Here is a 14274-nt window from a genome sequence, read left to right on the forward strand (position 1 = left end):
GTATGTTAAATTTCCAGGCTAACTTCAATGTACTCCTGGCTGTCGCTCTATCGCAGGACGTTGCTAAAAGTGATAAGTTTATTAGAAAAAATAATTGACAATCTTCAAGTCACTGGTTTGATTTGCAATTTTGTCTTACTTGGAACAATGATCATGTGATAAGACCTGGTTAGCCAATGACTATGCAACATATTTTTGGAGTAAGTTAACGTTGACTCAAGATCAATCATGTCATTGGCCATTATTAAATTTAATGATGTTTTCATTGGTTTTAAAGTGCAGAATTTATCTACCATCCATTCCCAAGAAGCGCAAATCTTTTTAAGACGATACGAATCGTCACATGTAATTGTGTAATATGAGTTTTTCAAATCATGAAGGCACTGTAACAATTCTAATGACGTATTACCCATTATGGTAATTCCAGCTATCTTAAATGAGTCCGTGCACTGATCCAAGATTTTGGCCTGAAAGTTGTGATGAAGTTGAAAATAGAAAAATCAAGGTAAATTTGAAAAAAATTTTATATCTTTATAACTGACTGTTAAAATTGCCGGTGACCAACGTTCCTCCACACTTGACTCTCTGATGATAATTTTACTAGCATCCGTGTAGGAAATTGCCATCACGAAAATTAGGTGCCACAATGTCATAACTGTGTTTAATATAATTTCAGGATGTCGGTGGAGACTTTGTATACTTGTTTATTCTGGTGAAACTTGACGTAGCACGAAAAAAAGGGATTTGTTTCGCACAATTCTCACGCGAAAGTGACACGAGTTTGGTCGGTGGACGCGTTAATATTTTCCAGAGGCCAACAAAGTTTGGGATACATTAAACGCCTGTGAGTATCTAACGAGCTTCTAACGTGTTTCTCAAAATGTGATATACTTATGGGAAAGAAATGATTAGGGAAAAACAATCGTGAAAATCCAAAGCTCTTAGTAAGTTTTTCAAAGTTTCAGGTTATTTTCTCATTGACCATGCATGCTTGGACTGTATTAATGTTTTCGTTTTTATTTCTCTAATGCTACCATTGGAATGTTTTAGTGAATGTTTTACTAATGATTAACATTAATTCAGCAGGGATACGGATGATGAGCAAGAGATTCCTTTAACAAGGAATGAAAAGAAGAACAGGAAATGAGGTGGGAAGAATGGAAACAGAGGAAGCATGTGTCCAAGCGATTTCACTGGCTAACGACAAATAAGAAAGGCCTTGAAACGTGGTCCATCGGAGAGAGTGAGCGGAGACTGAAGAGAGACCAAGAGACTAAGAGAGGACACCAAGGAGAATGTGTTGAATGCCGATGTTTCTGTTCCTCATCAGTAGTCAACCGCATCTCGCGGTGTTCTATTCATCCAGTGATTGGTGTGGAAGGCTCTTGAAATTTTCCTGTATCACGTTATTCGTAATTGGAAGGAAAAACGAAGTCGTAACACTGAAAATTGACACCGGCATTGAGAACTCCTACGATAAACGTCATATCATACAAATAATTATTTTGAACGTCATTAAACCGATATGAAAAATCACATTTTGCCTAATTGATCCTGTCTAGGTATATTTTGAAGCTACGCAAAATTGAGGTCGAAAAAATTAAAAGTTTTTTTCGTAAAAAACTAGTGAAGTTTAAGTGAATTTTTGAAATTGTCTCATTAATAAGTGTCAGCGATACCTTTGCTTTTGTTTGTTTATGTAAATATGGAATTGTAACGGTGTGAATGCCCACGGGTTGTTCTGTGGTTCAAGAGCAAGATATCGGCCTTGATCTTGATCGAGACCAGGTGAGGTTCCGGTAAATCGTTAATGATCCGTGCTAGGAAAGGAAGACTTAATTCATTTTCATGCACAATTAGAATACGAAATTATGCTCGTGGATTGAGTAGATTGATTAAAATATTTTCTTTATTAAAATATAACTTTTTGGAAAAATGCACTTTTCTCATGTACAACGTATAAGGTGCATTGATCTTGAATGAACGTCAAGGTAAGATCAGATTACGGTTTTGCACGACTGGAAACGAGAATCTAGGTTACAGGAAATTCATTAAAACGCCTCTGTATGATTTCCAGAAGTCGCGATACTGGGATATTTAATACTTGAGCGTAATCTGGTGTCATTGAATTGAAGTTTTATGGACTAGCTATTTTATATTAAATTTTACGTTAAAACTATTGTAGTAAAGATAAAAGAGAAATCGTTTGGAATGTATCGGAATTCAATGACATTCAATTTTCGTTAATACACGTACCCATATCCTTTTTCAATACCAACGATAAGAGAAAAATCCGATACATTTCCCGTTTCCAAAGTCGAAAGTTACCATTCGCTAACTTTCACTAATAACTAAAAGTATAGTGGCCGCTCTGCCGCATGTAGACCACATTTCAAATACTATAAGCACTAAAAGCCGTTCCACTTGTTTCAGTGGCCTGGTTTCACGTCCCACTTTTGTGCAGACCTGTACAACGTCGATCCACCTCTTCGCCACGGTAGATAAACCTCACCAGTACAATCACTGCCAAGAGTTTTCGAATGTTGGATAGAATTTTTCAAAGATACAAGAAAAAAAATGAAAATGCACCATGCGAACGCAACAAGCGAAAACACACTGAAATAAATTCAAATCATTGTAACAGTAAGAAAATTCACAAAAAAACTGAATGAAAAATATATATATACATATATACAAATAAAAATTTGGTAGCTGTTTGGTCTACTCGAAAGTGTTAAATTTTTAGGAATTTTAAGTAAACAAAAAGAAAAGAAGACTGTTGGGTATTTTCAATAAGAAAAAAAGTCATCCCCACTTCCCTCAGAAGTATAAACCTCAAATTCCTTAAATACTCTAAATAAATTATAGTACTATTGTGTCAGGCGAAGCTTCACGTCTACGATGACACTTATGGAAATTTCAAGTCCTTCAACACCAAGATAATAAATTTCATTCCTGGACCATGAAGAGTTAAATGACAATGTCCAGTGGATTGTCATTGGCTGAGTACGAGATGAGTATCCAGTCATTCTCCCAGATCATCCTACTGATCTTAGCCTTATCAACCACGGGGAACACCCGAAGGAACGATCGCTATCTATCAAGTCTAGGTAAGTCAATGAGCTTCACAAATTTCTTATTAAAATCTGACAACAAAGATAATTTCTTATCAAGACCATTCGATTCTCTTTACAGATGATACTAACAACGACAAGAATTCAGCAAACTCTCTAGGATCCCAGGGAGAGATGAGATTCTTCGACGAGCTTGGACGTAAGTTTATTATTATTATTTCATATATAAATAATTAAATTTATCGATAAAAAAAATGTATTAAATGACAAAGTCGAATCAGCAGTTCACTACAGCATGGATTAGCGATCAATAGTAATCAATAACAAATAACTATCCAGTAGATTAATCGAATCCATCAAAATTCCTCCATGCGAATCCCTGTTGATTTTTTAATTCGCTCGTCTCGCTTCTTTTGTAATACATTAATTCAGCCTTCTTATATTATATGAATATACTGGATTTATACATTTTTTATTACGTTGTAAGTCACAATCGCAATGAATTGTGTAACATGATGTTGAGATTTGATTGGTTTACTACTGCGATAAAGTTCCTCTAATGCGAATCCGTGCTGATCTTCTTGTATTACTCGTCTGGATGCGCCCGTAGTAGTGAGTTAACTCGAATTCGCCATAGTTCTTGGCCTGAAAGAGAAAGGCCCGACGCGCACGTGATTTTCGCGACAAAGAAGTTTCTTCTTTCGAGATAATTGTACCCAGCCGTGACACGTCCGTTTCGCACTCTCAAACTCATATAATCGTCGGACTGTAACAAGTCTCATGCATACATATATCCACATACGGGTAACATACAGCATTACTTTTTCCTCATATGGATAACGCTTCGCGTTCATTCATTTTAATTTACATATACTAGATGCGTCATAATTGTTGCGCAATGTTTACACCTTAACCGGACATCGAGAAACGGATCTGTCCTAATAAGCATTTCCGTTTGGTATTTCGAAACCTCCGATCGAATATAATTTGTAGAATTAAAAAAAAATGTTGTTAATTATTTATAATTCATTATACACGTGTATACGTATACGATAAAATGTGAATAAGTAATTTGATGGTTTTTCATTTTTTCAATGTGACGTCATGTTGACATTTTATTGATAAAATTACGAATTTACGGAAAAGGATCAGTGGTAAAAATTGAGGGACTGACAGTGGCGAAATTCCTCTTGTTATTTTTGCCAATCGCAACGGACGCACTACGTAAACGAGTGTCAAAGAAATTTCGCGATTTGCGCTTGAGCTGTTCAGCCGAAAAGATGAAAATGAACTTTTGCCTTGAAAGGTTGGCGAAACTTACTTTCCATCGCCACAGATTAGCTCAAGTCCAGCGTGAATTGCAGCTGCGGGAGCGCAATAAAAAATGCGCAGGATATAAACGGCGAAACAATTTGGCGTTTCGCGAAATTTATAGGAAATACTTTCGGTGAAAACGATTCACAGTAATTTGGGTCGCGACAGTAAAGATCATCGTTGCGAAACTGTGAAATTTTCGTGTACGTGAACGAAAATATCACCAGACACTTTCCACGGTGAAATTCGCGGATGGTTTTGCTTGATTCTCGATGTAAAAACAATGCTCTTCGTATTTCACGTAATATCACGGTATCTTAAAGAATTATTATTATTTTTCAAAAACTATCCTCACGATAACAAAGTAACATTAGTATTTTCGCTCGAGTATACTCGAGAGTTATATTGGATCACTATGATTCGGGCTTAGTACGAAATCAAAGAAGTACCTGGTCCAGCCGCGTATCAGATCGGTACCTGACAGATATGTAAAAAGAAAACAAAGAACAAAGATGGGTATACACAAAGTGAAGGTAGGGGAAAAGCAACGGTGGTATTATATTGGTAGCACTTGGGCCGTCGGGAAAGCTGTTGTCGGTGAAAGCAGAGCCAACTCCCAAGACCCCAATTGACTCGCTAGACGTCAAGTCCAAGTCAGTCCACGTGCAAGACGCGCTTTGACATCAGGTCTGTAGACGACCTTCGACCATCCGTTTGATCCAACCGATTTGAATCGGTTTGGTGGGAAATACAATTAGGTTTGTTCGTGGACTCCACTCCGGTAACAGGATCCTTCTTTTGGACCGATCCTCATCGGACTGGATTCATTGGAAGGATCTGACCTCGTACGTTTGTTCCCTCTATGGAACCGATTTTGTGATAGCGCAAAATGCCAAGGAGTGATTTCGAGATAAAGGTCGTGACCTATGCAACTTATTACAAGCTCATAATTCTCGTGAACGACAAGACCTACGTGACGAACGTGCAGCTCAAGTAGCCATGAATAATTGTTATCGTACAAAGATCATCATTGCCAGACCGGATGGTGGAGCCTTTATCGATACGTGATCAATAGTGAAAAACCGGTCGATAAGGTAGTGACACGTTGAAACGGATGTATTTCTGTGAGGATGCTCAGATTGTATGATTGTTCATCAGAGGGAGTGTCAACAGTGTAAATATTCAGCATGTGGCTGAATTTCCTTTACGTGCTACTTGTCTCAGTAGCAGCCAAGGCTGACTATGATTTTTATAACATGGAAGCATACCGATCAGCAGGATCCAAGACAGGATCATCAGGATCAGCGGGATACCTCAGTCAGGAGCCTATTTTTTTCGGTAGACCTCAGGGTCAGCCCGAAAATCGATACCAGGAGCGGCAGGATTCCTCGAGCATGGAGGAAGGTACTGTAGGCGGAAGTGACAACTTTTTTAGATCATCCAAAAACCCTAGAGATCATTCGGAGTACGTGCGTGAAAACAGGGCTATAGAAAGTACCTTGAAGAATGTGATAGAAAGAGGTCGCCCTGTGAGAGGACACCTTCAAGAGACCCTGAAGAATTCTCAAGAAAGTCATCAGAGCTATTGGAACTCCGACAGAGTGACACCTGGTTATCCTTATCAGGCCGAACCGGAAGCGGCTTCTCATCCCGGAGGAGAAAGCCCTCAAGATCATACCCAAGAATACGGTGGGCTCGAATTGCACGAGGATAAGAATTCTTGGGACACCAACGAGCCGTTATCACTGATGACTTCGGAGGACAGCCAATCAAACCTGGTCCTGCTTCTGGATGAGCTTGGACGTAAGAGGAAAAATGGTGAACTGGCTGAGCTGAACTTCGAGGACTCGTCCGAGAGGCAAGGACGACGAAGAAAATTGACCAGTCAGGAGCAAGGGATTCTTTTGGTTGAAACTTTGAGGAGAAAACGAAACTATACCGACGCCGATGATCCTAGAGGACAACAGGCTAATCTGCCATCTGGAATTATGGATATGCTCGGTAGAAGTAGGTTAATAATAATAATAAAATATGGCCGAAACGTTGATATTATTTGTACAGTGAAAATAATATTATGCATGAACAATTTAATGCTTTGTATCGAAAGCAGGATTACGCTGTGGTAATTGTTGTTATCGATATACATTAAAGGCGATAAGTGGCCGTTATCGTGGTAACTTTCACGTTCGCTCGGAGTCCTAAATTTCACTTACGAAACTCCGATTCGGAACGAAAGTGCCTCGCAATTACGATGGGATCATTTATCGTGAGAAACAGAGCGGAGGATCTCATCGGGGTAAACAAAGCCACGGTCATGTCCATTCATTCGTACGGGAGTCGAAGACTTTTTATTCGGAAGATACGAATTTTGGAAAAAGACAATTTCCTTTTTTTTTTTTAAGTAAAATTTTGTCAAAATCTACGTGTATATGATTCATTTTTTTATTTCCAGTGATACCCCAGACCTGCAAGTACAAGGGTACCAAATTCGACTGCGGACTCAGCATCAGCTGTGTTCTTGGCGGAGGTCGACCTGTTGACCTTTGCTCCGGAGGATTAATTTGGAGTTGCTGCGTGGACGATGATGATATACCGGAAAAAGTACCGCAGCCAAGTGTAGGTCTGCTACAGAATGCCAGTAAGTTTTTGAATCTCCCTGTATAAAGGGCAGATTATTATTTTTATTTTCTTCAAATCTTTTCAGTCGAGTCCCGTATAAAAAGTACCTGGTCTTATGGTACTTTTATTCTTGGCAATGAAATTCCCTAGGTTTATTGAAATTTTCATTAATTCTATTTTCGTACGTAAAAACTTCCTATAGCTCTTACCAAGTACAATAATGATGCAAGTCATCTTGGACGTGAATAAGAAACGGATATCGTGTCTCTCAACGAGTTGAACTGGAACCAATTTTCAGACGCTTGAGTAATTGCCGTTTCATAAATATCAAGGTGTAGCTAGGTTAATGCCATTGCCGTAATACGTACTAAAACTGACCAATGACCGTATGCAGCATCTAACTTTACCAAGTCGTCGATCGCTGAATTACGATAATAACACATGCAATCTTAAATTCTGGTCAAACTGTTGCCTATGAATATTCGATTACGCACGAATCACTCGATAAATTTCGTCATAGCAATTTGTAACAACTGGGTCTAAGTGCGTGTTATGTTTCAAGGGAAAATATAAAAATTACGTAAGAAAAATTGTCAGACGTGTAAACGACATATTCATTATATTCAAAGCATGTCGCCAAGTGTGAACGGAATGAAGAAAACCTGATTTCTCACGACGACTTCCAAAATTGCATAATAGTAGGTAGAACCGAGTGACCAGGTATGGCTGGACATGCGACCAACTTTCGAATACAGTTATACCAACATACGTAGCACTCAGTGGCGTGTAGTAGGTTGACACAGGACGAAGATCCGTTCACGAATTAACTTGAGGATTATTGAATGAGGGTAGAGAAGTAGCCTTGAGGCTGCTGCGAATAATGGCGACTTTCGCCAATGACAACGACCGCCTGTTGGCAGCCCTTATTTTCCGCTCCAAGTGACCGTTTAGCTCGTTTTGACTACACAGTAAATTTGAGTGTGCTTTTTTTTAAAAAAAAAAAAATTAATTAAAAATTTCGTAATCTGGTTGGAATTTGAAAATAAAAAAATTCTAGCGTTCTCAATAAATCTGGCCAATCAGCGGCCTTACCTGGACGACGATGTCGCCATCTACAACGGACTACGTCCTCAGACTATCTATCCTCACAATGCTCATCGACCTTCGATCATATATGTCAATCCCAACAAGCCTAATGGATATTCGCCGAATCACTCATCCTGGGACAATCATCCTGAGGTCATCAATCACGATCGACCGTTTATTAATCGACCGGTAACGGCCGGATATGCTCCCGTGGATTATCCACAGGACGAATACGAAGACAACGGCTACCCGGTTTCCGGTGGGAGTCACAGACCGGGAGAGGATAATTCAAATACATTGGACCAATCTAAATATCGTGGTAATCTGATAAGATTATCCTTGGCAATCAATGATGTCTTAATTTGGCATTGCTTATTTTTCCTACTTTGTTTTTAATTCGTAATTGTCATCGGCCAACAATTGACGCACGACTGACTCTTCGTTATTTCCATCGCGACAGCCATTACGCAGATACAATTTCTCCGTCGCACAAGATTCTGGATAACGAGGAGGAGCGGAACTGGACCAGGGAAACGAGGGCTTTACCCCATTATCTATTATTGACAGAAACTCTAGAAAGGACTCGCTTGAGAATTCACGCGACTCTCTTGCACGGAAGGACATCTGGTTGCACGCGATCACTTTCGCAGGACGCGACGGTTACTTTCACGGAAGATAATGGAATAATGGTTAAGAGGGATGCTGGACGAACGGATGAACAAAACAATAGGAGACAAGACAAAGCTACCTATAGCAGCATGCGCTATGAGTCTTATCGCTTGGCATGGAGATACGCACGACTTTTTTTTTAATTGTTCAAATATCAATTGGTCCATTCACAGCATGCGCACAATTTTGTATCTCTCTCTATCTCTGAGCATACTCTTAGGTCTCTGATAAATTAGTATCTAGAAATATTTGTTATCTTATCATTAATTCTTCTGTGTTGATTACAGGTTGCGGCGAATTGTACACTAGGAGTAACAGAATCGTGGGGGGTCACAGTTCAAGCTTTGGCAGTCATCCGTGGCAGGTAAGATAGTGGCGATGAACTTGTTTCCGTAATAAATTTCACGTCTCGGTTAAAATAGCTTCTCACGTTTCTCGACGCTCTTCCTTTTTATTATTTGAATTATTCATTCGTCTCGCACGAGGTGTTTTCTATTGGACGTTAACCATTAAAATTGTCTATAAGAATTTACACGAAAATCCCAGTGGCCATGGATTCTTATAGTACTGGCAGAGTAAAGGTGTCTTCACAATTGCGTTCGACGAGTCTCATAAAGCTATGAAGGCTCCTTTAAGGTGTGTCAACTTTAATTAAATGCCGTTGTATCTCTTCAGTACACTTTACCATCTCTAGGTTATACTGTAGGCACATTCGTATCCCATAAAATATTTGACGAAAAGTACGAGGAGAATGGAAACGCACGTAGAAAGTATAGACGAAGAAATGGAATCACTTTGGATATGGATTTCTTTGTGTAAAAGCCGGAGAAATGCGACGGTCGCAAATACACATGAGAAATTTCTCCTTTCGCGGCCAGTAAAACGATTACTTATATTCTCAAGACACAACGCGCGCTTCTATATATTCTTTTTTTACTTGCCGATATAATATATTGTCGTATTTTTTTATTATCACTCTCTATAATACAATGGATTTGCGGTACGTTTATTTATATTCTTTTGTCTTTTTCTTTTTAAGGCTGCAATCATAAAGTCAGGATTCCTGTCGAAGAAACTTTCTTGCGGCGGTGCTTTGCTGAACAACCGATGGGTCGTAACAGCAGCGCATTGCGTGGCGACGTTAGTATCGTTAATCGATATTAATATTTACCTAATTTATAATTATTTATTTGTACAATTTTCGTTAAGAAGCTAATACGGATTAATCTTCTGTGACAGGACGCCTAATAGTAACTTGAAAGTCAGGCTTGGCGAGTGGGACGTTAGAGATTCTACAGAGAGATTACTTCACGAGGAATACAACATAGAACGCAAGGAGGTCAGTCCAGTTATCATGAAACGTTATCGTGCACTATGATTAATAAATAATTATTTTCAAAAATTGATAACAGAAATAATAAAGATCGTTTTTACAGGTACATCCGCAATACTCGCCTACGGATTTTCGTAATGACGTCGCTCTAGTGAAGTTATCGCGAACCGTCGCATTCAAACAGCATATATTACCGGTTTGTTTACCAGCCAGGAACCTCAAGTTATCGGGTAGAACCGCTACGGTTGCTGGTTGGGGTAGAACGAGACACGGGCAAAGTTCTGCACCTACCGTTCTCCAGGAAGTGGACGTTGAGGTAATAATATTTAGTGAAATGATAGTTTTTGATATACACGTTTTTTAATTTTATTTGATTGACTTTTAATTATTTTTATCGGCTTGCACGTTATCAGGTCATACCAAATGAAAGGTGTCAGAGATGGTTCAGAGCTGCAGGACGAAGAGAAACCATACACGACGTTTTTCTTTGCGCTGGATATAAAGAGGGAGGTCGGGATTCTTGTCAGGTAAACTAAAAATTGAAAGATATTTTTTTTTTAAATTTGAACTATTTTTGAATGGTCAGGGTTATCATGATTGGTATATGTACAGGGAGACTCCGGCGGACCACTTACGCTGTCTGTTGAAGGCAGACACGTTCTCATCGGTTTGGTTTCCTGGGGAATCGGATGTGGTCGTGAACATTTACCTGGTGTCTATACAAACATTCAAAAGTTCGTTCCGTGGATCGATAAAGTAATGAGCTAAACGAAGAGAGACGACGGTGCATTTGTGTTTGACTGATATGACGTCGATTTTTTGAATGAGAATACATGGAAGAATTTATACGACGTCGGGTCAATTAATCGACGCGCGACAATGATTACTCGCAAAGTTACCAAAGTTTACGGGAGTTTATTGAAGCTTGCTTTTTCCTTTTTCGCCGACCTGAAGACATTACAGAGAGCTTCGATGACTCCGACACTAATTGAATATCTAATGTGCGTGTTTTTTAATTTTATTTGATTGACTTTTAATTATTTTTATCGGCTTGCACGTTATCAGGTCATACCAAATGAAAGGTGTCAGAGATGGTTCAGAGCTGCAGGACGAAGAGAAACCATACACGACGTTTTTCTTTGCGCTGGATATAAAGAGGGAGGTCGGGATTCTTGTCAGGTAAACTAAAAATTGAAAGATATTTTTTTTTTAAATTTGAACTATTTTTGAATGGTCAGGGTTATCATGATTGGTATATGTACAGGGAGACTCCGGCGGACCACTTACGCTGTCTGTTGAAGGCAGACACGTTCTCATCGGTTTGGTTTCCTGGGGAATCGGATGTGGTCGTGAACATTTACCTGGTGTCTATACAAACATTCAAAAGTTCGTTCCGTGGATCGATAAAGTAATGAGCTAAACGAAGAGAGACGACGGTGCATTTGTGTTTGACTGATATGACGTCGATTTTTTGAATGAGAATACATGGAAGAATTTATACGACGTCGGGTCAATTAATCGACGCGCGACAATGATTACTCGCAAAGTTACCAAAGTTTACGGGAGTTTATTGAAGCTTGCTTTTTCCTTTTTCGCCGACCTGAAGACATTACAGAGAGCTTCGATGACTCCGACACTAATTGAATATCTAATGTGCGTGAAGGTACCTATAGGATTTCCAGTAAATTCATGTAGATATACTGGAATTTGCATCTGATGACTGTTGAATCGGTCTTGTGTGTATAGAAGGACGACATTCTGAACGTGAAAGCGACTGTACTCATTCGATGACCACTGTTAAATATACTGATTAACTGTGCGAATGATTGCTCTTTTTTTATGTATATGTATACAGATATTTGGGAAAACCTGGCTGCATTTACGTAAAATGTTTATACGTTTGTGGATATTTTTTCATTTTCAATTTTAATTTTGTACCGAACTTTACTAGAAGCGCACGAATGAGATTTTATTAGTTTTCAATTAATGAAAATAAATTATACGGCAATTGTATTGTCTTTTTATTTACTATAAGCTTTCGTAAATATTAATTATTCTGTGTCATATACATTAAATGCTATTTTATCACAGGGGAACTTGAACAACGTTCGGTCATTGATTATTTTTGAAACCATCTTGGGTCCGGAAGATGGCACTGACCATCAAGGTAATACTTTCGAAAATCCAACATACTTTTTCTCGGCAAACTCTTATCGTGCAGCATTTCGCAAAACTTACACAGTGTCGATTGTTTCGAGTCTTCAATAGCGTAATATCGCTTCCACCAAAAATATTTTCTATATTCGGCAGGAGCGCTCGCGAGTTTCTTTAAGAACGCAGCGAGTGTCTCCGCGTTCTTAAAATCTTCGACGTTGACGTAAGATCGCGGTGGGGCGAAACGCGTGTAATTCGCGCCGCCATAAACCACGGGAATTACATTTCTTTTTAATATTTCATAAAGCTTTTCCGTGACGTAATCGACGCACAATGTATTTTCAAATGATATATAAAAATAGTATTCTTTCTCAAGCATCCCATAACAGTCTTGATTTTTGTCACATTTATAACTCCCACATGCACCGTAAATGTCAACCTAGAAGCATAAACAAAGTTAACCTTACTTTATCAATTACAATTATATTTATCAAACCTTTTGAAATTTCGATATACCCGTATATACTTTCGAAGAGCCGCCACTAATGCATCGCGCTTTGATATTGTGTTACAGTGCGAAACAAACCAAGCAGCCATCTTGGTCTTTTCCTTAACAAGGTTATCCAGCTCCGGATCAGAGAATGTGTCTTCCGGTTCGCGCCATGATACTTCCTTCGAACTTGGCGCAACAATTTCATTCGTATTTCGATCCCTAACCACAGCGTAAGGACGTGGAATATCCGAATCCATTCGGAAGCCCATGGTCCAATTATAATAATTTGGCGTCAGCTCGAACACATGATTATTAATAGGTCTAAAAATTAACGAAAACTTAATTACAAAATAGTTCATAACTGACATTTACACATTTATTATTGATATTCGAAAAAAAAAGTCAAAGTTCCAATAACCTAGACGCAGCAGATTCCCAAGTGAAGAATACATATCTCTGATTCGGAGAACGTACTTTTGGTATATCCCCTTTTACCATTTCGACACCATGAAACAATATAGCGTCAAAATCTGTCAAAGACTCATGATAATCACGCTTATTCGTTGCATAACAATGTGGCACTGGGCATCCTTTAAATATATCTCCATGTCCAAAGAAAAAATATTTCTCTTGCTCCACGTACATCTTATTCCAATACAGAATAGTTTTAATAGCACTTCCATGTTCAGTACTGGTGTTTTCCTCATTCGGCAGCTAATAATTCCAAATATAGCAATATTATTAGTAAAACTTAAGAAATCATACATATTTATTTGGTTATAAGAATAAGGGAAGAAAAAATGTTTGAGCTACCTGTAGTGCAACTCTTGAAGATTCGTAGCTGCCGTTAGCTTTGATCGGATTATTTTCATTAAAATTAAAGGCATATCTATGCCCGTAATTGACACTTTTTATTGCAAAAATCTCCCACTCGTTGTACACTATTATTAAATACAGGGTGGCCAAACCACCAGTAAAGAAAAATACGATTATCCATTTTCGCTGCATCGTTGAAATGACGGCCGATGAGAACACAGCACTCTGATCTATTTTTTGGTAATCTATTATCATCGAAAGATAACACCAGGTGCTTTCAGGTAACCACTAAGCTGAAATATTGATAAAACGTGCTACACAAGATAAGAATAGTTCATACGCCATTTTTTGAAAACGCTAATCCATTGTAATTACACGTATACATTAGTCACGTTATAGTTTTGTGCCGTCTCAACATCAACTGCAATAGTAACATTTTGCCAGTCGATATTACTTGTAGATTTATCTTATCAGAGTATATCCTGTAAATGGTGTAGGTGGTCTTCTAGGAATAGCTATATGTAAGATAGAATATAAGGTAAGATAAGACAAGATAACAAAATATTATACGAAAAACGTAATGTTTTTTTTTATAACAAGTCAATTCCAAAGACTGACAAGTCACTTATTAAATAACGAGATTATATTGTTGCAGTATACATAACTTGATCATATATGTCAATCCCAACAAGCCTAATGGATATTCGCCGAATCAC

General features: G+C 38.5%; 2 protein-coding genes across 18 annotated transcripts; one reads left to right on the forward strand and one right to left on the reverse strand.

Annotated features, from left to right (window-relative positions):
- Positions 1-45: 45 nt before the first annotated feature.
- LOC107265951 (serine proteinase stubble) lies at positions 46-12501 on the forward strand. Of its 17 annotated transcripts, none has more exons than XM_025083213.1 (15): positions 46-200; positions 278-505; positions 677-844; positions 1084-1991; positions 2434-2643; positions 2883-3110; positions 3196-3273; positions 6841-7026; positions 8065-8412; positions 9050-9126; positions 9802-9902; positions 10002-10101; positions 10199-10411; positions 10509-10622; positions 10708-11096. In XM_025083213.1, exons 6-15 carry the CDS (start codon positions 2975-2977, stop codon positions 10861-10863), a joined length of 1509 nt encoding a protein of 502 aa, XP_024938981.1. In that variant the 5' UTR covers positions 46-200; positions 278-505; positions 677-844; positions 1084-1991; positions 2434-2643; positions 2883-2974; the 3' UTR covers positions 10864-11096. The 17 variants fall into 17 exon arrangements, with proteins under 17 accessions (XP_024938981.1, XP_024938982.1, XP_024938978.1 ...); XM_025083214.1 differs by having other exon boundaries at positions 2434-2497; XM_025083210.1 differs by having other exon boundaries at positions 1084-1788.
- Positions 12487-14185, reverse strand: LOC107265953 (alpha-(1,3)-fucosyltransferase fut-1-like). Its single transcript, XM_025083224.1, has 4 exons — positions 13556-14185; positions 13161-13456; positions 12746-13063; positions 12487-12688 (listed from the first exon to the last, which is right to left on the reverse strand). The coding sequence occupies exons 1-4, from the start codon at positions 13811-13813 to the stop codon at positions 12541-12543; spliced, it is 1020 nt and encodes a 339-aa protein (XP_024938992.1). The 5' UTR covers positions 13814-14185; the 3' UTR covers positions 12487-12540.
- Positions 14186-14274: the final 89 nt, after the last annotated feature.

This window comes from Cephus cinctus, unplaced genomic scaffold (genome assembly GCF_000341935.2).
Source record: "Cephus cinctus unplaced genomic scaffold, Ccin1 Ccin1_scaffold0261, whole genome shotgun sequence".
Lineage (NCBI taxonomy): Eukaryota > Metazoa > Arthropoda > Insecta > Hymenoptera > Cephidae > Cephus > Cephus cinctus.

Excerpts from the sequence above, each read along its gene's own strand:
- LOC107265953 (XM_025083224.1), bottom strand. The coding sequence starts at position 13,813 with ATGATAATAGATTACCAAAAAATAGATCAGAGTGCTGTGTTCTCATCG. Across the intron at positions 13,457-13,555 it reads CTTCAAGAGTTGCACTACAG|CTGCCGAATGAGGAAAACAC; the intron begins GTAGCTCAAACA and ends TGGAATTATTAG. Across the intron at positions 13,064-13,160 it reads TGGGAATCTGCTGCGTCTAG|ACCTATTAATAATCATGTGT; the intron begins GTTATTGGAACT and ends GTTAATTTTTAG.
- LOC107265951 (XM_015735918.2), top strand. The coding sequence starts at position 5,576 with ATGTGGCTGAATTTCCTTTACGTGCTACTTGTCTCAGTAGCAGCCAAG. Across the intron at positions 6,396-6,840 it reads TATGGATATGCTCGGTAGAA|TGATACCCCAGACCTGCAAG; the intron begins GTAGGTTAATAA and ends TTTTATTTCCAG. Across the intron at positions 10,623-10,707 it reads GAGGTCGGGATTCTTGTCAG|GGAGACTCCGGCGGACCACT; the intron begins GTAAACTAAAAA and ends GTATATGTACAG.